The sequence below is a fragment of the Tiliqua scincoides genome, chromosome 7, assembly GCF_035046505.1.
Source record: "Tiliqua scincoides isolate rTilSci1 chromosome 7, rTilSci1.hap2, whole genome shotgun sequence".
NCBI lineage: Eukaryota > Metazoa > Chordata > Lepidosauria > Squamata > Scincidae > Tiliqua > Tiliqua scincoides.
In genome coordinates, this window is record NC_089827.1 from 41,031,815 (window position 1) to 41,058,646 (window position 26,832).

The 26,832-nt window shown below is 45.1% G+C and overlaps 1 protein-coding gene across 2 annotated transcripts; it reads left to right on the forward strand.

The window, feature by feature from the left end:
- The first annotated feature begins 3,078 nt into the window (after positions 1-3,078).
- Positions 3,079-26,308, forward strand: BID (BH3 interacting domain death agonist). Of its 2 annotated transcripts, none has more exons than XM_066633142.1 (6): positions 3,079-3,150; positions 14,555-14,617; positions 18,621-18,834; positions 20,895-21,028; positions 24,714-24,926; positions 26,181-26,308. In XM_066633142.1, the coding sequence occupies exons 2-6, from the start codon at positions 14,606-14,608 to the stop codon at positions 26,184-26,186; spliced, it is 579 nt and encodes a 192-aa protein (XP_066489239.1). In that variant the 5' UTR covers positions 3,079-3,150; positions 14,555-14,605; the 3' UTR covers positions 26,187-26,308. The 2 variants fall into 2 exon arrangements, with proteins under 2 accessions (XP_066489239.1, XP_066489241.1); XM_066633144.1 differs by lacking the exon at positions 3,079-3,150 and adding an exon at positions 3,381-3,408.
- Positions 26,309-26,832: the final 524 nt, after the last annotated feature.

Consider the following 26,832-nt stretch of genomic DNA (forward strand, 5'->3'; position numbering starts at 1 on the left):
GGGGCGAACCACTGCCCGCTTCAAAGCAAGTGGCAGTGTCCCCTCCCCCAAAGAAGAGTTGACCACCCTCTCCGTCCACTCAGCCAGTCCCCCCCGGGCAGCTCTTATCAGCCAAGCTGGGCAAGGGTCAAACAGGCAGGCAGACGGCCTCACACTCCAAAGGAGTCTGTCCACATCCTCAGGCTGCACAAGCTGAAAAGAATCCCACAACACTGGACAAGCAGTTGCCAGGGGGACATCATCAGACATTGTCAATGTGGCATCCAAGTCATAACGAATGCGATCGATTTTATCTGCAAAATGTTGCGCAAACACGTCACAGCGGCTGACCGTGTATTCCTCCTGGTCCACTGACGGGGCCTGATGGAGGAGGCCCCGCACCACACGGAACAGCTCTGCCGGACAGCTATCAGCAGACGCAATGGTAGCAGAGAAGAATGATTTCTTTGCTGCTACCACCGCCACGGAGTAGGCTCTGTAATGAGCTCTACTCCGTGTCCGATCAGATTCATCACGAGTTTTCTGCCACCGTTCGCTCTAGATGCCTGCCCTGCCGCTTCATCAGTCGCAGCTCCTTAGTGAACCAAGGAGCCGCTCCGAGTCTGCGACGTGGCAGAGGTCGCTCCGGAGCAATCTCATCCACTGCCCTGGACATTTCCCCGTTCCAGAGGTCAACCAGGGCCTCAGATGAGACGCCAGTCTTGGCAGTGGGGAAATCCCCCAGAGCCCTCAGGAAACCTTCAGGATCCATTAGCCTCCGGGGGCGGACTATAGAAAACGGTCCCCCGCCTCTGCAGAGGTAGGAAGTCGCAACCAGCCTAAACCTTACCAGGAAGTGATCTGTCCATGACAACGGAGTGATCTTGATCTCTCTACATCCAGATCACTGCCCCCGTGCCCAGCTGTAAACACCAGGTCCAGCACGTGTCCTGCAGTATGTGTCGGGGCCAAGATCTTCTGGGACAGGCCCATGGTTGTCATGGCAGCCATGAAATCCTGAGCTGCACCTACCGCAGGGGCCTCGGCATGAACATTGAAGTCCCCCAGCACTAACAGGCGGCGGGCCTTCAATGCCACCCCCGAGATCACTCCAGTCAGCTCAGGCAGGGAGACTGTTGGGCAGCAGGGCGGGCGGTACACCAACAGAATCCCAATCCTGTCCGGTCCTATGGCCGGACAGAACCTTGGCTATGTATTTAGGCTTTACACAGGTATGAGTTCTAAAGATTCACAAGGCTGTTAATACAGGTGTACAGCAGAGTTTCTTCCAGGTCAAGACACAGGAGAGGAGGGAAGTCTGGAGTGATTGCCTTTAAGGAGCCAGCATACAGCTAACTCACTGTGCCAGAATACAAGAAAAGTGGCTATTTACTCCCTAACAGTGAACACTGCCACTCAGCACTGGCCTAGAGGGTTCAGGGTACTCTTGGCTTGTGTCCAATCTGTATGACCTCAGATGCCCCTCCCAACTACTGAATCCTTGCAGACTTTTCTAGGAATAAACCCCTGTTGAACTCAGTGGGTCTTATGTCCAAGTAAGTACATAAGAACATAGGAGGAGCCCCACTGGATCAGGCCAAAGGCCCATCCAGTCCAGCTTCCTGTATCTCACAGTGCCTCACCGGATGACTTAGGGAACACGCAAGACACCTGCATCCTGGTGACCTCCCTTGCACCTGGCATTCTGAGATAGCCTACTTCTAAACTCAGAAAGTTGCACATATCCATCATGGTTTGTAACTTGTGATGGACTTTTCCTCCAGAAATCTGTCCAATCCTCTTTGAAAGGTGTTTAGGCCAGATGCAATTTCCACATCATGTAGCTAGTAAGAATATAAAGGTTTAGGCCAGGGGTGCCCAAATCCTGGCCAGGGGTTCACTTGAGGCCCTTGGGGCCTCCCAATCTGGCCTGCAGGGAACCCTCAGTCTCCAATGAGCTTCTGGCCCTCCAGAGACTTTCTGGAGGCCGTACTGGCCCAAGGCAACTGCTCTCAATGTAGGGCAACTAGTTAAGCTCTACTGCTTGCTGTTTCACATCTGTGATGCAGCAGTGGCAGTGATGGAAAGGCCAGACTTGCTTTGTGCAAGGCCTTTTATAGGCCCTGAACTATTGCAAGGCCTTCATTCTTATATGTTCCATCTCAAATATATTCATTTATGTAAATTTATGTAAATTTATTCAAATTTGAAATGTAAATTAATCCCCCCCCCCGGTCCCCGACACAGTGTCAGAGAGATGATGTGGCCCTCCTGCCGAAAAGTTTGGACACCCCTGGTTTAGGCAGTAAAGATAGGCCATCTCCTATTCCAGTAAATCTGCTGCAGCCTGAAGCTGCTTTGAAAGTTGCTTAGGGCACAATCTTAACCAACTTTCCAGCGCTGGCATAGCTGTGCCAGTGTGGCATGTGCTACATCCTGCAGATGGGGGGGGGCAATCACAGAGGCCTTCTCAAGGTAAGGCAATGTTTGTTCCCTTACCTTGGAGTTGCACTGCCCTTATCTCGGTGCTGGAAAGTTGGTTAGGATGGCGCCCTCTGTTGTGCAGGGAGTTTCTTAGGGAATCTTGGGAATGGCAGTTTTGGAAAAATACTGACGCTCCTACTGTGTGTTTATTTTTTGGGAATTTCTCTGCTGCAGACTGCAATCCTCTCTGCACGCTTACTTTGGAGGTAGCCTCATGAAACTCAGGGGGAGTTAAACAGGAGTGAGTGGAACATCTGGTGGGTGGGGATGCACATGAGGCAGTGCCTCCCCACCAGAATCCTTCAAAAAGCGCCACTGCCATGTGAAGTGCCCAGGTACTCACAACCTCCGCGCAGTGTGGCGCTTTTCAAAGGACTCCGGTGGGGAGGCTGTGCCTCAGCTGCCCATTTCTGAACTCCGGTGGGGAGGCTGTGCCTCAGCTGCCCATTTCTGGACTCCGGTGGGGAGGCTCTGCCTCAGCTGCCCATTTCTGAAGCCACAGAAGTCCTTGGCAGGCACCAACTCGATGCCAGGGACTTCTGTGCCTTCAGCAAGGGGGCGCTCGTGTCTCTTTAAGAAGGGAGGAGGCGCTTCTGCGGGGCGGAGCAGCCACCCCAGGGAGCCCAGAAGGAAGTGAAGGCGGGCATTGTGGCAGGCTCTGCTGCTCCAGGGGAGGCTCTGTGGCTGGTGAGTTCAGGCGGCGCGTCCTGCTTTGGCGCTGTGGCTCGTGCCCGCTGCTGCAGCTCTTCCTGGGCGCTCGGGCCGGCAGGCGCCTGGCACTGCCTCCTCCCGCCCGCAGCGGAGCTGGTGGTTGTTTTCGTGCTGGCCTTGGCAGCGGGAGAGCGGCGGGGAGGCAGAGCGCGCGCGCGCCTCTTCTGCAGAGCAGGCTTTGGAGAGGCGCCGAACTCCGCGGCCGCCCAAAGGAGCCCTGAGAAGCGGCAGCAGGTGGGGCGTCGGTGGAATAGGACTGGGACGTGCACAGGGACGCGGGGGATGTAGAGAGGGATGCTCTTTTCCTTCGCACCACACCAGGAGACGCCCACGAAGACTGGGCGGCAGGAGGGTTAGGACAGACGAAAGGAAGCACCTCTTTACCCAGCATGCGGTTGGTCTGTGGAACCCCTTGCCACAGGATGTGCTGGTGGCATCTGGCCTTTAAAAGGGGATTGGAGAGATTGAGGGAGGAAAAGTCCATCGCAGGTTACAAGCTGTGATGGGTATGTGCAACCTCCTGATTTTAGACTACCTTGTAGTGGCAACAAGACGCAGGTCTCTTGGTGTCTTGTATGCTCTCTGATGCGCCTCTGAGATACAGGAAGCTGGACTAGGTGGGTTTTTGGCCTGATCCAGCAGGGATCTTCTTATGTTCTTAAAATGGTTATGTCCCCTTTTGTTTTACTTGTAGTTGACAATGCCACACGGGGGGGGCACTGAATGAAAATGTTTTTTGCGCGGTTTTCTGTCATGTAATGGTTTGTGCAGTGTGACCCCTCCAAGGATAGCAGAAGGACTGTAAGTCCAGAGTGAGGTAGTCCAGTTCAGGTACTATGAAAGGGAAGCAAACAGTCAATTACCTCATTCCATTTCTGGCTTATATTTTTGCAACTGACTTTTGTAACTGACTAATTTCTGACTTTTCAGAAACACTAGAAAACACCTTTTCAGCCACACTAGACGCTGTGCCAGAACCACCTTTCAGAGCGCGATACCATAGTCTTTCGAGACTGAAGGTTGCCAATACAATTTCTGACTTATATTTTTGTGGTTTGGGGAGGGTGGGGTTGGATGTTTCTGCTCCTGTTTTGGTGCGTCGGGGACTTTGGCACAGTAGTAGAGCATCTGCTTTGCATACAGAAGGTGCTGCATCCCACATTTGATCCCTGGCGCTCTAGGTAGAGCTGGAAAAGAATCATCTCTAAAATCTTGGAGAATTGCTGCCCAACAGCTGAGACCAGGCTGACCTAGATGGACCAAATATGACTCAATGTAAGGTAGCTTCCTATGTGTCTGTTGTCCTATTTCCATTTGGAAGCATTCCCTGCTGCTTGTATCCTATGTAGATGTGCGAGTTTTTGTGTGCTAGAACATTTCCTCTGTGTATTTGTGAAAGGCCTATTGCTACAATAGGTAAAGGGTTCCGCATGGAATATACTCCTTGAGCCTAGGTTGAGCCAAAGAATGGCTTCCTTGGGTTGGTGCCTGCAATACCATGAATACAGATTATTATTATCATCATTTATTATTAGCCCTTTTTAAAATTAAAAGCACTCCAAGCAATTTGCAGAATTAAAAAGAAAGAAGGCAGTTACACAGACACTAGGAAAAGCCACTTATGGCAGGAAATAAACAAGACAGTGGACATAAAGCAATCAATTGTATCAAAATTAGCAAACTTAAAAACTAATAAACAGCTTGCTGAATGTTTTGCAGATGTCTGGGATGGGAGAGGCAAATCACTGTGGGGAGAGTGTTCACAGCAATGCTGAGTTGCATTTTGCTTTGCATGTGTAGCCCCTGATGGAAAATGTGACTAGAGGAAGCAACTGCACAGACTCCTGCCCTGTGTGTTTTTGGTGTCCTGCCTGCATTTGCTGAGGCCCCACCAGTGTAGCCTATATTTTATACAACCCCCAACTCATTCTTGTGTGACTTTCACTTTTCTTAGTACAGTGACTGCTGCCACAGGCTGGGCAGGCAGTTAAACAGCATTTGCTCTTCCCACATGATGGCATGAGAGACCTGTAGCCTCTTAGGAACTTATGTGTTTTGCTTACAGTGCTTCTTCTGGTATACAAGCAACCATCTAGTGGACAGGAGGAGAACTACCTTGGAAGGCCACTGTGGTCAGCAACTGGAGTGCCTTTTGTTTTGTTATGGCAGACAGGGGATGTGGTTGCAGAGAGAGGCCCTGCGTATTGCAAGGACAGTTGGTGGCACAGTTTAAGGCTGGGGCAGAGCACATTTTGCTAACCCCACAACAATGTTCCCACCACACAGTGTTGTATATTTCCCATAGGAGTGGGTAGCACCCCATGTAGGAGAAACAAAAGGATGCATGTGGGGACACCAGTGGAAAGGGGCAGGCTAAACCTGTTTCTTACCACAGGAGTGTATAGCCTTTGAAAAATCAAACATTTTGTACCCCCTAATTGACATAGCCCCATCCTGTGTTCCATTTCTTTGTCATGTTCAGTTCTTTGTCATGTTCAGTCCTTTCCCCCAGCTATTCTTGCTGTTATTTCATGAGTGGACTGTTACAGCTACCCATAACAGTGGTAAATGCTGCAATGATGAATGGGCTGACAAAGAGGTGGAGAGTAGATATTCCCACCTTTTCCCCTCTCTCATCCACCAGAGGTCATGAGAGACTATCCTTCAACACCAGAATACCTATGAGTTGTGTGGGGGGGGGGTGAAGTGTGGGTGTGTTTAGTTGGTTTTGGTGCTTTTCCTAAAAAGCCTGCATACCTTATGTAGAAGTCTCCTGGCCCTATCTTGGCCATGTGGACCATCTTCTCAGGGTGCAGCTAAGCAGGAAATCAGTCTGCATTTACAGCAGAATTCAAATTTGCATTGATTGGGCAGCCCCAGTCAGTTGCGAAGTCCTATTCTCCCCCTCCCTTCCTACTTGAAGCAGGGATGTGCACAGTAGATATTGGCTGGCCCTTCTGTCAACTGTGAAGCATCTCCCCTCCCCCTTCTTGGTTTTTAAAGTATTTTTGAAATGTCCATAGATCAGAAAATGACTGTGTAAGCGAATGACTGCACAAGGCACTCGAAACCAAAAACTGAGTAGATCACCTGCCTATGCATGGGAGGGGATAGAGTTGAATTTGGAAGTTGTTTGTGTCATTAGCTTGAGCTGCTTTCAGTATTCTTAGCAGGGTAGAAAGGCAGGGTATAAATTTTATATATAAATCAGGGGTGCCCAAACCCCGGCCCGGGGGCCACTTGCGGCCCTCAGGGACTCCCAATGCGGCCCGCGGGAAGCTCCCAGTCTCCACTGAGACTCTGGCCCTCTGGAGACTTGCTGGAGCCCATGCTTGCCCGGCGCTAGTGCTCTCAGCATGAGGGTGACTGTTCAACCTTTCACATGAGCTGTGGGATGAGGGCTCCCTCCACTACTTGCTGTTTCACATTTGTGATGCAGCAGTGGCAGCAAAGGAAAGCCCGACCTTGCTTTGTGCAAGGCCTTTTGTAGACCTTGAGCTATTGCAAGACCTTCATTCAGTCATAGAAGTTCCATCTCTAATATATTAATGTATGTAAATTTATTCAAATTTGAAATGTAAATTAATTCTTTTTTCCCCGGCTCTCAACACAGTGTCAGAGAGATGATATGGCCCTCCTGCCAAAAAGTTTGGACACCCCTGAAATAAATGAACAAATTACAGGAGAAAAGGCAGAGGAAAATGGAGCTCGCTTTGCAACAGAAATGTCAGTTTGTGCCTAGTGATCTGCTCTTTCTGGTTAACCCCACAGTTTTAAAGTCTGTCTGTTGTGGGTCTAGCTTTCACTTTGAACATTATCTGCAGCTCAATATTAAGATTTAATATTGAATTTAATTTTAAATTTTGAATTGAATATTGAATTTCAATTTAATATTGAAATATTGAATTAATATTAATTTAATATTGAAACAGACTTTCTGACCAGTGAACCAATGAGTTCACATTTGGTTGCAAAAGTCTTGTGTAATACTTTTCTTTTAGCCCCCATAACTTGAAGTGTACATTTTCCATGAGAAGACTTGGGGGCCCAATCCTATCCAGTTTTCCAGTGCCAGTGCACAGTACTGCTGTGCCTATAGGGTATCACTGCTTCCTGTGTTGGGGAGACAGTTTTGGAGGCCTTGTCAAAGTATGGGAACATATGTTCCCTTACCCCGGGGCTGCATTGCGGCTGCCCCGGTGCTGGAAATTTGGATAGGATTGTGCTCTCATTCTTGACTGCTGAGCCTGAGATAGGAATAGAAGCATTTAGCACTGGGAACTTGTTCACTAGGACCTATGGGAACATGGCTCTATTGCAAATGACCATGCCCTCTCCATGGATTTCAGACCAGTTCCATTCTCTTTTCACACTGCAGTGTACAAGAGGAGGATGGAGACGGCTTATCTCTCACTCTGTGTCCAGTGCCACGGTTGCTGCCACATCTATTGGCTGGGGCTGGGGTGTTGGGAACCCAGCATTCCCTCTGTGGCCATTGGAGGAAATGGTGCCGGCAGTGTTGGATGCCAAAGAAAGAGGTTGTGGTGGGGCTTACTCTATCCCTTGGCACTCGGTGCAGATGCAGCTCCTTATGATGGTTAAAAACCTAATGTTGGGCTGCCAGCATTTCCTCCACCCATTCTCAGGGGATGTGGTGGTGGTGATGGTGGCCATGGCTGCAGCAGCACTAGATGTTGCGAGAGGACTTACGTCTGTTCCCCAGCAACCAACACTGCTGTTGCTGCCTCCAGCATTCCCCATAGAGCCATTGGAGGAAGTAGGCAGCAGTGTTGCTTGGAGCCTAGGGTGAGAGGTAAACCTCCCCACTTTGCTTACTGTTTTCTCTGGACATCCAGTACTGCCATTGTTTCCTGTAATGGCTGCAGAGAGATTACTGATCTCCTAGCATTTCCTCCATTGGCCATTGAAGGAGGAGTTTGTGATGTCAAGGGAGAGAGGTGAGCCCCTCCTCTTGGTGTCCAGCACTGCTTCTGCTGCTGCCTCCTCCACTGGCCAAGAGCCCAGCATTTTCTCTGTAGCCAGTACTGGAAGTGATTCTGGCACTGTGTGTCAAGGGAGAGACATAAGTAAAGTGGACGGGAGTTGAGGGGTACTCTCCCTATCTTTCCAATTAATGATGATGTCAGCAGTGCCAAAATCTACAATAGTGTAATAATAAAATGGTGTCCCTTTAAGGCAGGGGAGCTCAAACTTTCAACTTTAGGGATGCTGGACCTTTAACAAGTGTATAGAATTGCAGCAGGTGCAACTTGTCATCCCAGATGACAAACTACACCTGCTGAAATTCTCTCTTCTGTACACTTGTTAAAGGTCCAGCATCCCTAAAGTTGAAAGTTTGAGCACCCCTGCTTTAAGGGCTTAGAGTGTGTGAGGAGGAGAAAGAAGAGCATGCAGGCCCAGCAACAGCAGAGTTAGGGGTGTCCCTTTAAGAGCTCTGAGGAGTAAGAAGATATTCAGGTGAGGCAACAGAAGTGAGAATGTATGGGGAATTTTTACCTCTTGTTTCTTAAAGCTGAGAAAGCAAATAGAGGGAGATTTATAACAGGGTCCCCCTGTACTTGTGTTTTAAAATCACTTAGGTATACAAAAATGCTTAAAACAAACAATCACATTGAAAACAAGAGGAATGTAACCACAAAATCTTTAAAATCCCTATTTTGTCATTCATAAGTGGGAACTTTAAAGCACCTGCTTGTAATATCTGGTGTACTAAAACTTTTTAACTTCCCATCTGCCTTTTAGCTTATTGCTTAACTGAGCTTTTTATTGTTAGACAACAAAAGTTTACTTGAGGAGCTGCTACCTGGTTTCACTTCCATTTTCTGAGGTTCTGATGTCAGTCTTGCTATTCCTGGTGCCTAGGAGCCAAAACTGAGAGCATGATGCTGCCCTGATCTTGAGTGCATCTGAACTTTGCTGCCTGAGTCATTTTCTGGGTGTGTTGATTGCTCTGTAAAAGAAGCTCTCTGATGCTTAATGTAGTGTAGGAATGATGGTTCTAAGTGCACTTGGCAGTCGGCTTCTTTAAATTGGTGGACCTTCATCGTGGGGAATGACAAGGATAAAGCCTTCAGGACCATGGTTCTCACACATTTAGCACCAGGACCCACTTTTTAGAATGAGAATCTGTCAGGAATGGAAGCGACATCATCAAGCAGAAAATTTTTTAACTGTCGTAGTCTGCAATCCTACTCACACTTACTCAGGAGCAAGTCCCATTGACTATCATTGTTAAAAGAATACAAAGTAGTTAAAAGTACAGGTCTGTAACATTTCTCAAAATGCTGTCATATTCCAGGGTAGCATCAAGTCTAATATATTAAAAATAAATTATTGAAATGGATGGGTACCCACCCGAAATTGGCTCGTAACCCACTTAGTGGGTCCCAACCCACAGTTTGAGAAGCACTACTTTAGGAAGTTCTTAGCTGAGGTGAGATCTGAACCAGGAACTTCCCACCTCACATTCTTAACCATGGAACTAGCACTAGCACTCAACTTTGCTTAGTGACTTGGTAGGATTTTAGCTTTTGAAGGTGTGATTATCTTGCCTTCTTTCTAAAACTAGTGTTCCTGTGACTCTAAAATGTGTTCCTGATTCCTCACTTGCATGGTTCAATTGGTTTTATTCCATTCTCACAGTTGGAGAGCAGAGCTACACAATATATGTATTTTAGCTTTATGCCAGTTTAATTAACCATCCTGGTTTCTCCCAAAGAATCCTGCAAATATGTAGTTTCAGTGTACTATGAGTTCTCTCATGCAGATTCTCTCCCATCTCAGAAATCCAGTTTCCTGGAGAAGGAATGGCTCCAGGCTCTAAGTCAGTTGGGTACATTCAGCAATGATCTCCAAACTTCTCATATGAGGGTTGTGGGGTTTTTTTGTTTTGTTTTTAAGATCAGGGAAGTCTCAGGGAAGATCAGGGCTTAGTTTAGATTCCTTGGTTTTTTTAATACTTGAGTTCACTCAGGTTCAGATGCTAAAAATGGTTACGTAACCAGTTCAGACACAAACTAATATGTCTGATTTGATGCAGAATAAAGGCAGGGTAAGTCCTTCTTTTGTTTGCAATATAAATGATTTACCTTGAGAAATTTTTAATGGTTTTGATTTGTTTAAAGATTATTATAAAGCAAATAGATGCAAGATAAAAATCAGGAAAATAAAACTGTCCTATAGTTGCAAGCTGACTTTGCCTGATGATTAAACCACTTACTTTGAACTGGTGACCCTTCTTGCCTTATGGATTTGTGTTCAGTTCTGGTTCCCTGAGTCTTTTTCAGTTCAACTCCCGGTTTGAGGTTATCTTTATCATTTGCATTAAAACTGGAGGCATGTTTCAGATTTATATTTAGCTACTGTGAGATGTGCAACAACCACGCAAGTTGTGTTGAGAATGAGCATTTGAGATGAAGTGAGCCATGCTTTCCGGTGCTTTGGATTTTCTTTGCGCCCTTAAAACAAATCTAAAACTTGTTTAGACGGGGATATAATAAAATTCAGTGAAGTCTATTGGAATAGACTTGAGGAGTTTTTATAATGAGCTCACATTAATATTGGACATATGAGCATATATTTGCAACCTTTAGTTTTTATTCCATAAGTCTTGAATAAAAGGTGATCCAATGAATACGGAAGACGCACAGAACCAAAGCAAGCCACAAGACCTACTTTCATGGCCTTCACTACCAAGAGTGTTCACTATATAATAATACTTCCTATAGTATTATTTTGTTCTAGCACTCTTTGTCCTAAGTGAGATTTTTACAATATTACGAAAAAGATAAAGGTATAAAACCATTCAGAAGTTTCAGTGCGTAATAGTATAGCTCTCTGCACTGTGCTTTCAGCCAACAAAAGCTGCATATTCTGGCTAGTGCTGTGCCAATAAGAGTGGTGTATTCTGGCTAGCACAGGGCCAATGGCTTGCTACCAGGAAATGCTCTAGGACAGAACAGCAGGCAAGGCAGTGGACTCTAACTCATATATTCTCTCTCTGTCTCTCACACCACCAATCACCCAGGCTGATAAAGTGGACATTTGTCAGCAAGAAACCTTTAGTTCCCAAGGATGAATCACAGCTTGGCTCATTCTCCTGGGAGTAGCTCCTCCCATCTTCCACTGCTGTTGTGTAGGAGGGGCAGTTTGTGTGGGTAATGATAGTCCGTTACTCAGGAGGCTCCAACCAAATGCACTAGTACAGTGTTTCTCAAACTGTGGGTCAGGACCCACTAGGTGGGTTGCGAGCCAATTTCAGGTGGGTCCCCATTCATTTCAATGCTTTATTTTTAATACGTTTGACTTGATGCTGCCATGGTATGTGACTGCATTTGGGGGAATGCTACAGACCTGTACTTTTAACAAGATACTATGTATATACTTTTAACAGTATTAGTAAATGGGACTTACTCCTGGGTAAGTGTGGGTAGGATTGCAGCCTAGGATTGTTAAAAATTTTCCTGCTTGATGATGTTGCTTCCGGTCATGACATCACTTCCAGTGGGCCCTGACAGATTTTCATTCTTAAAAGTGGGTCCTAGTGCTAAAGTGGGTCCCCCACTGTACTAGTGAGTACAGTGCTGTGAACGCATTAGAGCATCTAACCACCTCCTATAGCTCTTACCACACTCTGTTTTCCGGGAACATATACATGGTGTCATAGGAGGTATTATTGCAATTGCACCATGTGTTTGCTCAAGATGGTAATCATGTTAGCAGCAGCCTTTATTGTTAGGTTCAGGAAACCATAGGTTATATTCAGGCAGTTTAAAGCTTTCCAGGTAGCCTTTAGCTTTACCCTGAAACAATTTGATGTGTATAGATGGCTCCTTCTTTACAGAACTGTGTCCAGATCTCATTGCATACAAAACTGTTTTAGCCTTCCCTGATCCAACTTGAAAATTCCATCCTCTCGTTATTTCCTCCCTGGCAGAACCTTTTGGAAATGGGACTGCTGGATGCTTACAGTGCTTTATGTGCACCCTCCTGCCTGAAATTTGTAGACCAGATCATAAAATTACTTCAGCATTAAGCATTCAGTATTCATTCATTCAAAAGACTTGTACCTTGCCTTTCTTCTGCCAGAGCAGATGCCCAAGGCGGCTTCAAATTTGCAGCTAAAAAATACGATAGATAAAAACAATAGATAAAATCACAAAAAATAAATAAAACCAATTATTACCCCACATTTGCAAAGAAAATATTTCAACTGCACTTTCCATACTGCATTTCAGGACTAGGTGACCCGTGACCATCCCCTCTCCAGTGGCCTCTCAGGTTTACAATACTCCCTCAGTAGAGGTGTTTTACTCAGAAGTAAGCCCATTGTGTTTAGTAAGACTCCGGCTGTAATCCTGTCTTACCAGAAACAAACATCTCTATCCATCAGTCTTTCTCAAACTTTAAATAATTGCTGTTGGAGGAGATGATGCCTTTTGACGTCTCCCAGAAATCTTTGCTAGTGCAGGACAGGTCTCTTGGAAGACCATGCATCTGAGCTCAGTGCTGATCGGCAGCACCCGCAGCAGGGCATCTGGGATTGATGCAATGCTATGTAGATAGCATTACATTATAGAAATGTTTTCTGGTGGAAGACCTGAAATTTCTGAGCATCCTTTCATGATAAAGATGTTAAAGTGACATTTGCACATTGCGTTTCCCTACTGGCTGATATCGTCTCCTTGTCAGGCAGTGAGGCAGAACATAACTAAATACCAACCGCTTTCCAGAATGACACTGAATGCTTAAATTATAGTGGGCCAGCACTGTATACCCCACCTTTGCTGAAGGCATCTAACCTGGATATTTTAAAAATGTGGATCTCCTGGAAAAATGCCTAAGTGGCAGGCCTGACCCACAAACCAATAATTCTTTTCTGTGGTTTTAGTGCAGACTTGCACAGTTCAGTTAGGTCTCTCTTGGTGATTTCCTATTCCCCTGGGGTTTCCCCTTTGGAGTTTATTGTTCAGAATTTCCACTTCCTTCGCAGGATGCTTTCAGTCTTAATGTTTTATTTTTGGCTTGGATTTCCTGGCTGTGGTGTGAAACTGCTCTGGCAATTAAAGTTGATTTTATTTGTTTTCACAATTTAGGACAGTTTTTGCTACATTCTTCTGAAAATCAAAGTTTGTTTTCCGCTGTGGAGACATACCCTAGCCTCTTAGTGGAGCTGGACTTTGGCACATGCTGTGTCCTGCCCTGTTTCAAAACAGAACTTGACTTCAAAACCTTGCTAACCTGTTTTTTGGGGGTTTTTTTGCATGTCTGTGCTGGGCTTCATTTAGTTATCAGTAGCGTATTGTGGTTTTTCTTCACACACACACAAATTGTAATAAGGGATCAATATGGTGTGATCCAGACTTGAGATGGAGACTTGGAAGTAAAGACCATTACTTGACTTCTCTCCTGGCCTTGCTTTGAAGTGAGCAGCTTGCCACTAGTGTGAAACAGTTTCTGTACTGAAATGCAGAATGCTTTTAAGATCCCAGCAGAAGACTGCAGGCCCTTCAGTGATGCTGGACAGCCTCTCCTGTTTGGACTTCTCTTTTTTTTTTTTTTTACCCCTTGTAGGTGTCTCTGGTTTACTCATCAAAAGTGTTTACTCATCAGCACTTGAGGGGATTTTACAGAGTACAGTTCAAATAATTTTGGCTTTAGCCAAGACCAGCAAATGGATTTGTGACAGGTGGTGAGGACCAGTCACTGTCTGTAGAAGTAGATCCAAGGTGTGGTGGTGGGAGAGCCAGGTTCAAATCCCCTCATGGTGAATGAGCTCACCTTGGCCCAGTTGGGCTCTCATAGGGTATCTACCCCACCCCACAGAAAATAAAAGGGGAATGTGGAGAAGGAAAACTATGCCACATTGAGCTCATTGGGCAGGATGAAAATGTAATTAATAATGATGTCAAAGCTTGGTATCTCTGATTATGGCGAGCAGAGTTCATTTGGCACTCTCCCTTTTTGTGTGCAAAGTATCTTTGCAGTTGGTCTATCTTGCATAGTGTTGTCTGCTGTGGCTGACATTGAGCAGCTTTTGAGGTCTAAGGCAGTCATGTTAGCTAACATACCATAGCTTGAGGTGTCAGGAATTGAACCCAAGTCCTTTACTGTGGAGTTCAGAACCTTTCTGCAATTGTTGTCCTCTTTCATAAGCATGAGTGTGGTGGGTCTGAAGACTGCCTTGGAAAGAAAGGTCATGATGCATCACTGTATCTGGAAATTTCCAACACTTTTTTTTCTTCTTCAGTCTTAACTAGCAGCAAACTTTATCAGCCTGGGTGATTGGTGGTGTGTGTGTGAGAGAGAGTGAGAATATATGAGTTATTAATATGGTTAACTTGTATTTCTTCTTTTGCAGGTGGAAGACTTGTAGCCTCTGAAAACTAAGGATCACCTGGCTTCACCAGCTATGATGGATCAGGTTAGATCTGAAACTACCATAAGGTGGACTTCTCTCTTGAATAAATAACAAGTGCTTGTGGAAGAAGAGCTTCCTTGAGACGCCTTTTATAGTAACCTGTTCTCTTTCTCATCCCCCTCTCACCACTCCTTCTCATTCTAGAAATGTTAAGTATTTTCTTATAGAACATTCTGCCCTCTTGAACTATTGCTGTATGGTCACTCAAAAACATTTATAGAATTGGCTGGATATGTGGGACAGGGGTGGATCCAATGTCTGAGGGTAATGAGCACTACCAACTCCAGAGCCCAGGTCAACCAGGCGGGTTGACCTGGGCTCCAGGTTGAACTTCATGGCCACATTAACTCAGGGGCTGTGCGACTTGACCCCATGTTTTCATTCATGTTTGCTCTTTCTAAAATGGGAAAAAGTAGGTTTCATAGTGATGAATGGAGATGAGGGCAAGATGGGGGGAGGGAAGGAATCAAAATTCTGCTCAGTGATTCAGATTCTGTGCCAAAAACTGCTATTATAATTATTGAGATCCAGCATGTTTGCATGTAGTCTTCTGCATAATTATATTAGGTACAGACTGGACAAGAAGCAGTGAAAAAGACTGACATCCTACCCTTTGATGACTAGAAATTCTAGTTGAACTATTCTGACTTTAGTGATTTTATCAGACATTGTTTACAAACTTAGAAGCTACAAACTGGCTTTTTTAAATGGAAGTTCAGATTCTTGGGAGCACTCTGTATAAATTTCTGAACTTGCATGGTCTAACTCAGGGGTGCCCAAACCTCAGCCCTGGGGCCACTTGCAGCCCACGAGGCCTCTCAATGCAGCCCTCAGGGAGCCCCCAGTCTCCAATGGGCCTCTGGCCCTCCAGAGATTTGTTGGAGCCCACACTGGCCCACGCAGCTGCTCTCAGCGTGAGGGTGACTGTTTGACCTCTCACGTGAGCTGTGGGATGAGGGCTCCCTCCACTGCTTGTTGTTTCACGTCTGTGATGCAGCAGGAAAGGCCAGCCTTGCTTTGCAAAAGGCCTTTTATAGGCCTTAAGTTATTGCAAGACCTTCATTCATTCATTCATATAAGTTCATCTTTAATATATTCATTTATGTAAACTTATGTAAATTTATTCAAATTTTAAATGTATCAGACAGATGATGTGGCCCTCTTGCCAAAAACTTTGGATACCCTTGGTCTAACTTGTAGATGTTTATAGCTCTGGATAAGGCTTATGGAAAACTTCATGCAGTAAAAATTCTGTTTAAATAATTGTAAGTTAACATTAGAGCTTGTTTATCTCTTAATTCCAGTGTCTAGTGCAGAATGCTTTCCTGTCCTTCAGGAGGCATAAAGATACCAGAAGCTAATTTGGGGGGGGGGGCTGAGACATGGGGGAGGGAGCAGAACAAAATAAGTAAATATTGTTTAATATGATCTATGAATTCTATAAACTGTTTGGGGGGAGGAATCTTTGTTACTCAAGTCTAGAACTATTAAGGCATGGCTCATGCCAGATTCTTTAACTGCTCATTCATATACAGTAGAACAGTTTCTCACTACCTCAAGGCCAGACTAGATAAATATATAGATGATGAGCCTGTATATTTATTTATTCGTATTTTGAAACTGCCCTTCCTCCATGGAGCTCAGGGTGATGTACATAGTTCCTTCCCCCTTTTGTTCTTATAGCAAATCTGTGAGGTAAGTCAGGCTGCAAGTGATTGGCCCAAGGTCACTAAGGAAGCTTCATGGCTAAGTAGGACTTTGAACCTGGATCTTCCAAGTATAAGTCCACCATCCTGGCTCTTAGAATATATGTGTTTATGTGCAAAACAGCAGTCCAAATTCGGGTTAGGGGGTGGGATAGAGAGGCTTTAATTCTTTGCCTCTGCTGCAGCTCTGATCCAGTTTTCTCCCACCCATTCCCCATCCCTGGACAAATGCTGTAGAAATCTACAGAAAGGAAAATATTTCATTGGTATAAAGCTTTTGTCCTTTTGAAAATAGTACCTATCCTTGGGGGGAGGGGCTTGAATCAGCATGATTACAAAGGTTTAAAAAAACACATGGGCAGTTGCATGATCTGTGACTGTCTTTTTTACCTTCAAAGCCTATTCTGTTTGCCCTCCTCAGTCGGCCGGGGGGGGGGGTAGTGTGTTTTAGCAGGGTCCTACCACTGTAGAGGTTTGAGATCCCAATGAGGTCTAAATCTTATTGGGGAGTAGGCCTGTCCATGGCAAAGGAACCTGTATCAAGCTCTTTCAACCCCAGATCTATCTTCAGAGCATAAGACACCACACTGAGAATATGATGTGCCAGGTGTGTATCCTGAGCTTAATCTACATCTATATTGAAGAAGTTTGCTTAGAGTACAGTGTGTTTTGGCACAAGTTGCTGCTCTAGCTTCATATGATTTCATGAGATTGATATGGCAGTTCTGATCTGTGCACTACAAATTTTCAGAATGCTGCTAGTTTGATGCAGGATCTTGCATGTAAAGAAAGGTGTCACAGGCAGAGGATTGTCCTGTGGCTCACTAAATGGCGAATCATTATGATTAAAAAGCAGTATACAAATTTGCAGCAATACAAAATGAAAAATAAGGGGAAAAGCCAAACCAGAATTCATGCTTTGAAGAGGAAATATTGATTCAGCCAATGGAAGGCAAAAGGAACTTGGGGGACTTTCAAGAGTATGATGGTGTATAAGAGAGAAGGGGGAAAAACCCAGCTACTTCTGAGTAGAGCATGACCTGCAGATAGGCATCCTGCAAGGAATGAAGGCGCTCAAAGCAGAGAGAAATGAAGAACACCACATCCAGCTGTAGACCTAAAAAACAGACAGTCTGGGTGGTGCATTTTAGAAAATAAGCACTCCAAGTGGTTAGTTAAGAAATAATGTAGATCAGTGGTTCTTATGCATTTAGCACCAGGGCCCACTTTTTAGAATGAGACTCTGTCAGGACCATCAGAAGTGATGTCATGACTGGAAGTGACATCATCAAGTAGGAAAATTTTTAACAATCCTAGGCTGCAATTCTACCCACACTTACCCAGGAGTAAGTCCCATTGACTGTCATTGTTAAAAGAATATACACAGTAGCCTGTTAAAAGTACAGGTCTGTAACCTTTCCCCAAATGCGGTTACATACCATGGTAGCATCAAGTCTAATATATAAAAAATAAAACATTGAAATGAATGAGGAACCACGTGACATTGGCTAGTGACCCACCTAGTGAGTACTGATCAACAGTTTGAGAAACATTAATGTAGATTGTCTTAATTTGATTATGGTATACAGGGGTCGGCAACTTCATTCTTGGCTTGTTTTTTAGAAATGCTTCCAAAGACCACCTCCTAGTGTGAAAACAAAATATTATAATAAATATTTTATACCCCGCCTTTCTGTTGCATTCTTGGAACAGCTTAAGATTAAAAGATAACATAACATTGCAATAAAATTTAAAAACAAAAAGCAATTAGACAAAAGCTTAAAGGGTAGTTCAGCTGTAACGATAAAACTTGGAAGAACAGGTAAAAAACATCAGCGTTCAGACAGGCTGGAAGTCTTCTGAAATAAGAATGTTTCTTAGTTTTTTCACCACTACATAGAGCAGTGATTTTTCAACCTTTTTCGACTCACGGCCCACTGACATGGTGCTAAAATTTTCAGGGCACACCATCAGTCTTTTGACAAGTGGCAAGACACACATTGGGGGGTTCACATCCCCCAATGGCCCTACTAATAAATTACCCTTCCTCAAACTCCTGCAGCACAGTTGCAGACTATTCGTGGCACGCCAGTATGCCATGGCACAGTGGTTGAAAATGACTGGCATAGAGGGTCAAGATGTGCCCTCCTGGGGAGAGTTCTAGGGTCTGACATGACCACAGACACTTCTCTTGCGCCTCTTCCAATCCTTCAATACCCCAAGCTGTACTGGTTTGTGTTACACTTGTTTCTAGAATCCAGGACTTGTGTTGACCTATCACATGTGTTTTTTCCTCTTAGGACGGTGAGAGTGACTGGCTAGAGCTCTCTGCCACCAGCCTCCTTGTCTACTCCTTTCTGCGCAGTTGCTCCAAACGTGCTTTTGATCCAGAGCTTGATGCTTTGGGCAAACAGTTGTTGGCTCCAAAGCTACAATTTTTGAGTGAAGAGCTTGATGATGGGGAACTTGAGACAGATGGCAACAGGTGTGGGCGGCTGCAGATCAGAGAGCCAGGTAATTTTAACCACTGTCCTCTGTTTTCCACCCTGATATTTTGGATGTAATCCTTGGTCTTGCTGCAGAAGAGGGACTTCTCTGCCAAGGAATGCTGCACAAACCTCTGAATATTGAAACTGTGCTCCACTCGTTGCCTACCTTGATGCTTCAGAGGTGCCCTTTGAGTTTGTTCCTTTGTGTTGTCTGTCTGCATGCATGTGTGTTCTTCACAACAAAAGGGGGGGAACAATATGAAGTTCTCTGATAGAGTAGGGCTTTCTTTCAGTGCTTTAAGTACAAGCTCACCTTCAGGTTAACATCATGTTGTAATATCATCTGGGACCCAGTACCCTGAACTGCATTAGCAAATTTGCCTAACAATGGTTAGTAATTCTGTCTTGACCACATACAGCTGTGCTCTTGTCTAGGTGTCACAGAAATTGGCTTGAAGTAGTTTGTACTTAAATGTGTGAGAAAATGAATGTGTTTGCCTTCCATTCTACTTCCTCACCTATACAGATGTAATGATATGGAGTTGTTTTGGTCTCCATGATTAGAGAGCTGCAACCATCTCTAGTTAACAGAATGAAATGATGTTTGTGCATATGGGAGAAGTCTGCAAGACTGTCTCCCAAGTGCCTACTCCTTCACTGCAGTTGCTGCTGCATCCTCTGGTGAGATGGGTCACTTCGGTGGTGTGGAAGCTACTTCTGCTGGTGCTGCAAGGGGAGTCAGGCCCATCACCTGCCTCCTTCCACAAGGTCATATGTAGCCTCAGAACACATAGCAGAGGAAAGGTAATATGTAGGGTACCATCTTCTAGAGTCTTCTGCTAGCTTTTTCCTAGCAGAGCACTTTCCCCTCTTGTCTGGCACCTGCAGCTGACTAGGCATATTGGTCAGAGAATAGGTATGCATCTCTGTGAGTTGAGCTTGGGGGGGGGGGACACAACATGGAGGACTTGTTCTGTAGGATGAAAAAGAGACAGGCAATCCAGCAAACGTAGGCAGTAGTGAGAAGGGGGGTTCTGGGGTTGCTTGACATCATTTAGGATTCAGTATAAATGTATCAAGTACTAACTGAACATGCAGCATCTGGAGGCCTTGGGTACAAGCCAGGTGCTTCTGGCATGGGGAAGTTCTGCTGTCTACCTGAGCTATTATGAAATGCAGCTATCTAGAGTTGAAGGTTACCACAAAGTGTTAGGAGCTTCTTTTTGTGTCTGAAAATTTGCTCCAAGTGCTAAACTGCCATATCCATGTGACGTCCTCTCTATTCACTGCACAGACTGCACTTGCTCCCAGTGTGGAAGGGATTGTCAGTCCCGAGTTGGCCTTTTCAGCCACACTAGACGCTGTTCCAGAACCACCTTTCAGAGCGCGATACCATAGTTTTTCGAGACTGAAGGTTGCCAACTCTCTGTTTTAGGTTCAGAGAACGTACTGTTGGTTATTGTGATCTCAGTGATTGTCCCTTCCTAGTGCTTAAGTCCCTCAAACCCAAGTTGGATGATGTTCTAGAAAAGTATCATGAAGTTTTTCCTGACCTTAACAGTGTGAAGCCAGTGTGAAGTTCTTGGTTTTAGTCAGCATTTTCTTTTGAGTTTATGAGGCATTAATTTAGGTTTCTGAAGATCCAATATGGCATCAAACCAACTTTGATTGGTTTGCTTTGCTTTATTGGAAATAGTTTTATTTAAGAGAGGTTGTGATGGGAGAGGGATGGAGGTATTTCCTTAGGGTTTCTTGACTGACAATGCAAGCAGTATTTATCTTGCCTGTTGACTAAGGAGCTCGGGGTGCTGTACATAGTCCTCCTTCCCCCCCCCCCTTATACCCATAACTTAGGCTGGTTAGGCTGAAAGTGTAAGTGGTCCAGGGTCGCCCAGTGAACTCTGTAGCTAAAGAGGGATTTTACAGCAATCTGCCCACTATCCTGCCCTGGCTTTCAATATGTCAATAATCCAGGGTTTCTGTCTTCTTTGTGCTTTCAGAGTATTTTATCTGGGAGGCAGGATGGGGAGAGAGGATTTCATTTGGTTTAACATTCCTCTTTTCTATTCCTACACTCCAATTCAGTGGCCAATGAAGAAATTTTTCAATCGATTGGGACTCAGCTGGCTCAACTTGGGGACCAGTTGGACGCTGAAATTAAGCCCTCCTTGATAAACCATCTTGTGCTGCAGTTTGCGGCGGACAATCTGTCCAGAGAGGTGAGAACTGAAAGAAATGTCAGCCTTGTCTAGAAAACATTTGAAGGTCTCCTCTCTCAAGGTAAAGGAGATCTTGCATATGGGTAACAGCAGTGTGATGTTCCTGGAGTCCTTTGGAGCGTCCTTACTCAAGGGATTAGACCAGGGGTGTCCAAAGTTTTTGGCAGGAGGGCCATATCATCTCTCTGACACTGTGTCGGGGGCCAGGGGAAAAAAATTAATTTACATTTAAAATTTGAATAAATTTACATAAGTTTACATAAATGAATATATTAAAGATGAACTTCTATGAATGAATGAAGGTCTTGCGATAGCTCAAGGCCTATAAAAGGCTTGGCACAAAGCAAGGCCAGCCTTTCCTTCACTGCCACTGCTGCGTCACAGACGTGAAACAGCAAGCAGTGGAGGGAGCCCTCATCCCACAGCTCACGCGAGAGGTCAAACAGTCGCCCTCACGCTGAAAGCAGTTGCATTGGGCCAGTGTGGGCTCCAACAAATCTCTGGAGGGGCAGAGGCCCATTGGAGACTGGGGGCTCTCTGAGGGCCGCATTGGGAGTCCTCGAGGGCCACAAGTGGCCCCAGGGCTGGGGTTTGGGCACCCCTGGATTAGACACATGTCTAGTAAAATCAGCCATTACTACCATTCATTGAGTGAATCTTGGCAATCTATATTGTCAGAAAGCTGTTTCAGTACTTGCTGGAGTACTGAGTTACAGCTCTGCTGGTTTCCAGTCTTTAACCACTGGACGTCTTGGCCCCCAAAGGTATAATGTGTGTTTTCTTGGTAATTGGCCAAAAGAACAAAGGCATTTGAGCTATTGGTGCGCCAGCTATGGTTGTACCTGAGCCTGGTACACCTGGCTGCAGTGGTTCACACCTTGGTGACATCTCAATTAGATTACTGGAATGTAGATTACTACATGGTACTACCTTTGCAGACTGTCCAGAAGCTGCAGTTACTGCAGAATGCCTATGTGGTCGCTGAGCCTTGGCTGTTTGACTTCAGCCACTGCTCCAGCTGCTGATTCGTTTCTAAACACAATTAAGGTGCTAGCTTTGACTTTTATGACTTGGAGCCGGGATATGAGCAAGCACCTCCTTTGTATAGCCCGGCCTGGCCTCTAAGATAATCGGAGAGGGCCATCTTGCAGGTGCCACCTCCATTGGAGGTTAAGGAGACTGCAGCAAGAAAGAGGGCTGTCTTGGTGGTGACACTGCATTTGTGGAACTTCCTCTACAGTGATTTCAGAACTGCTCCCTCATTGGCATTGTCCCACCATGGGCTAAAGAGCTTTTATTTAGGATAGTTTTGGGCAGGGTTGGTTTGAAGGGTTGGATTTGGGGATTCTTCTTTTGCTGCTGTTTTTGTTTTCAACATCTTTCTACCCTTGCTATTTTAAATTTAAATCTTTTATGTTGTGTGAGATTTTTTGTGGAGGGATGTTTTATGGATTTTTGTGGAGGGATGTACTGCATTTTAATAATCTTAGTTGCCTTGAGTGCAGTTTGATGAAAAGCAGGATAGAAATATTTTAAATACTGTGGGCCCTCCTTATCTGTGGACTCAGCATCTGTGCATTTGAATATCCATGGATGCTGAGCCCCTGGCTGGAGGGCCTCAGAAGACCTCCCTGACGCAACTAGAAGGCACTTCTGGTTTGGGCCAGTGACTTCTGGTTGCATCTGGAAGTGTTCTGAGTTTCGCAGAGGCCACGTGTGGCCTTCCAGTTTCAGTTCTTGACAGTATCTCCAAATCAGGCCACCCTGGAGACTGGAGCTACTGGCTGTCAAGCTAGACAGTGTTGAGCTAGACGGCCCAGGGGTCTGACTGGTAGAAGATGGCTTCATGTGCTTGTGCCCCTTTGGCTGGGGTTATCTCAGGAGTAGCCTGCCGTGTTCAAAAGGGAGGCAGCTCTGGCCAGGGCAGGTTCAGGGTTACAGAGGTTTAGACACAAATCAAGAGAGTGCAACACCCTGGTTTAAGTTGTTTACTCTTCCCTGCAGCTCTGAGGGAGGAAGGAAAATTCACCAGTGGGAGGAAGACCCCTATATTTCTCTTGTGTGTGGCAGTTGTAAATGTCATCTCTTCATATTTGTGGTGAAAAAGGTGCAATGTTGGGATTTCCACTGGAAAATGTCTGTAATCTGTTTCTGTTTCACTGTGGAGATTTTTATAACATGAAAGAGCTACAGGGATTTTCTCCCCTTGAGGAAGAGCTGTTCGTATAAATCACCTTCTGATGAGCAAAGGGATTATTGCCAAAGATGAATGTTGAAGAATTAGTGATCCAAAACTTTCCCTTATATTGTAGTCCTGCAATAATATTGTTGATGGGGATATCGACAGAGGAGCCAGTCAGGCATATGCAAGGGCTCATGCATGCACAGGCCCACATGTGTGCCCAGTCAACTCCGGGTGCAGTGAGTGCCCACTTCTGCCACCGTTTCCCACCACTGTTTGGCCTGTGGGGATGCTCACCAGGCAATTGTGGAGGGGGACAGTGGCAACAGCAGGCAGCTTTCCTGTTTCACCAGTACCATTTTACAATCCATGGACAATCTGCTGTAGCCTGGGACATCCAGAAATTGTTAAAAGGCACCAGGTAAGCTTTCCCATTGGGCTGTGGTTCTCTGGCTGGCTGGCTTACCAAGAGGCAGTGGGAATAGTAGACAATCCTCCCCCCCCCCGTGCCATTTTGCAAATCCTGCTGTTCCCCACCACTGCTCAATAAGCCAGCCAGGGACCCCAGGATCCAATGGTGAGACCAAAAAATGGTTCAGTGACGTTCATGGCTGGAGATATGAACCTAATTGCTCCACCACACTGGCCCTATCTGAACATGTGGAGTACAGCTGCTCCTCCTGCTGTGGATCTTGGTTGCTTTAGTCTATAGCAGGGGTGTCCAAACTTTGACAGGAGGGCTACATTACCTCTTGGACATTGTGTTCTGGGCTGGGGAAAAAAATTAATTTAAATTTTGAATAAATTTGCATAAATGAATATATTAGAGATGGAATGTATGAATAAATGAAGGTCTCGCAATAGCTCAAGGCCTATAAAAAACATTGTGCAAAGCAAGGCCAAACTTTGCTGCCACTGCTGCTTCACAGAAGTAAAACAGCAAGCAGTAGAGGGAACACTTTGCCTGCAGCTCAAGGAAGAGGTCGAACAGCTGAGAGTAGTCACGTTGGACCAACACAGGCTCCAGCAAGTCTTTGACCAGAGGGTCATTGGAGACTGGGGGCTCCCCGCAGACTGGATTGGGGTCCCTGAGGGCCCCCAGGCTGGGGTCTGGGCACTCCTGCTCTACAGAACTGAGAGTCTGACCAGTGGTATGTGAAAGGTATAATCAGAATAACATGCCTAAAAATGTATTGTCTTTTTATTTGTTTTATTTATTTTATTGAAAGTTCATACACTGTGACTTCTTAGATAGAAATTTGAATGTTGTGCCACTATTTTGTGTATAACTGAAGCCATGCAACATTTAGAAATAATTAAGAGTTCATTTTCTAAATGTGGTAGTATTGCTTCTATTATTTAACCATTCTGTTACATAACTCTAGCATTGAGTTCCAAAGATCAGCTGGAAACCTCGTAGGAAAAAGTTGTATCTTCAACAAGGTTGGAGTGTCAGAAAGGTATCATTTCAGAGAAATACTGTTTTCTTTTCTTTTTTGGCAGGAGATAACCAGGCATCTGTCTCAGGCAGTGCAGATACTTGTGAAAAGGATGCCATCAGGAATTGAGAAGGAAAAAGCCATGTTGGTGATAGCAATGGTTTTGGCAAGAAATGTCGCAAATACAGTGCCATCCCTTCTACATCGAGTGTTTAGCACAACTGTGAATTACATCAACCAGAACCTCCAGGACTATGTGAACAACTTGCCAAGAGAGGTGGTGATTTCTCTCTCTCTCTCTCTCTGATGTTGCATTCTAATGATTTCTCTATTCATAGAGTTGTTCAGAACTACTATGTAGGCTGTGGCTTGTTTACTAATGTGCGTTAACTGTGGTATGGTATTATTTCAACACATGAAAGATGGGAAGAGCTTCATTAGCCCATGATTTTACCTTTCTGCTGCTAGCAGCTGTTAGCATGCTCAACTGTTCTGAAGAAGGCACATGCTTCATACCAGCATCAAATGATGTTGTGGTATGCATTCATACTACATGAAGTACTTGGAGTGGAGTTTCATATCCTGCTGCCATATCAAAGTCTTGTGTGTTATTTAAAAGTATGTGTAATTCCCATGGTATGTACCGAGGCATACATGTGAAATGATTCAAAATGTGGCCTAAGATTGCTAAACTTGAGAATGTCAACAGAAAGTAACCCCTTTGGATGTCTGTACTGGGCTAGCAAGAGAATGGTCCCAAGGTTGATTTTGCTGCAGTATCCTAATGCGTAGGTCTGCACTAAGAACCAAACTACACCTAATGTTAGCCATGTGATGCTGTAGTTCAGGTCTTTTACCTAGGCTTAGTGCTATGCCATGGTACTGAGGTAAATTTGATCCTTTACCCTTCTCACCCACCATTACAATGCCCAATTTGGGAAACTTAGTGTGACACGGCCAAATGACGTGAGTGGGGGGCGCATTCTATATTGTGGGACCTGAAAGTGACTTCTGGGTTGTCCGCCATCTTACCTTGCAGTGTCCTGGCCTCTGTGGACCCATGACCCCCAGAAATTGGGTCACAACCCACAGTTTGGGAACTGCTGCCCTAGAGTTTGCTACCAGTCAACAAGACCTTTCTGGAAGGGTGATGCAATCCCAGGCTATGGACTGTCACTCACTTTGACCCTCTCCCAAACTCTGGCCCCCTCCCACCGGGAGAATCACAGCTGCTACCAATTTCCAATTGGTGCCACCTTGGCAGGCTGGTTCTTCTGGACCTTCTTGCCTTGGTCTCTTATTGGCCACTTGAGCAGCAAGGTAACAAGGATGCTTTCGCACCTCCAGTCAGCCAGATTTCTTACCACTGCTGGGAAGAGGGTGGCAGTCTGATTCCAATATAGAATCAGACATGAGGCCTAGGTTTTATTTGGTTTTCACATGGCCTTGATAGATGCCCTTCTGACCTGTTTTAAATGAAATTGAAGCAGGTGCTGAGCATAACTAACTCCCTCTTCTCTTTCTTTCCTAGAGCTGAATGAAAGAAGCCTGATTGCAACATTTTGTGTCCATCATGAAAATTACTTTTTTTTTTTTTTATACTGCTTTGGACATTTTTAGCTGTTCTGTTGATAGCAAACACTGCATTTGTTTACTTGCTTTTCATGTGTCATTTTTCCTACTTGAAGTTTGGTGGTGCTCAGCAGCCTCCTCAGAGGGGAATTGCACAATAAAACAGACCTTCTATTTTACCACTTGCCCACTGGTAACGGTGGGTTTTGGTCTTACGAGCATGACACATGGTCTCGTACAGCATGACACAATCCTACTGGATATACTTTATTCTCACCAGCACCACTATTTGGGAAGTGAAGCAGTGATTTCTATCCATGAGTCAAGTGCTAATGTGAAAGCAGCTTATTTTGTCTGAGAAACTGCACAAAACCATGCTGCTATCCCACAATCACCAGCCTTTGAGCAGGTTCATTTGTCAGCAACTGATCAATGACACAAATTGTAGCTTTTGTTAAATTGATATTTTTTAAATAAAATTGTTGTACTTTTATATTATTGGAAACACTAGCCACATATAGGATTTGGACTCTGAGCAAAGGCATTCCTCAAAGGGATGTTTTATTGACTGTGTGAGTTTTACCCTGGACATCTTCTCTCCCCAGGCAAAT

Coding starts and splice junctions, on each gene's coding strand:
- BID (XM_066633142.1), top strand. Junction 18,835..20,894: donor GCTGCAGATCAGAGAGCCAG/GTAATTTTAACC, acceptor ACTCCAATTCAG/TGGCCAATGAAGAAATTTTT. Junction 21,029..24,713: donor CGGACAATCTGTCCAGAGAG/GTGAGAACTGAA, acceptor CTTTTTTGGCAG/GAGATAACCAGGCATCTGTC.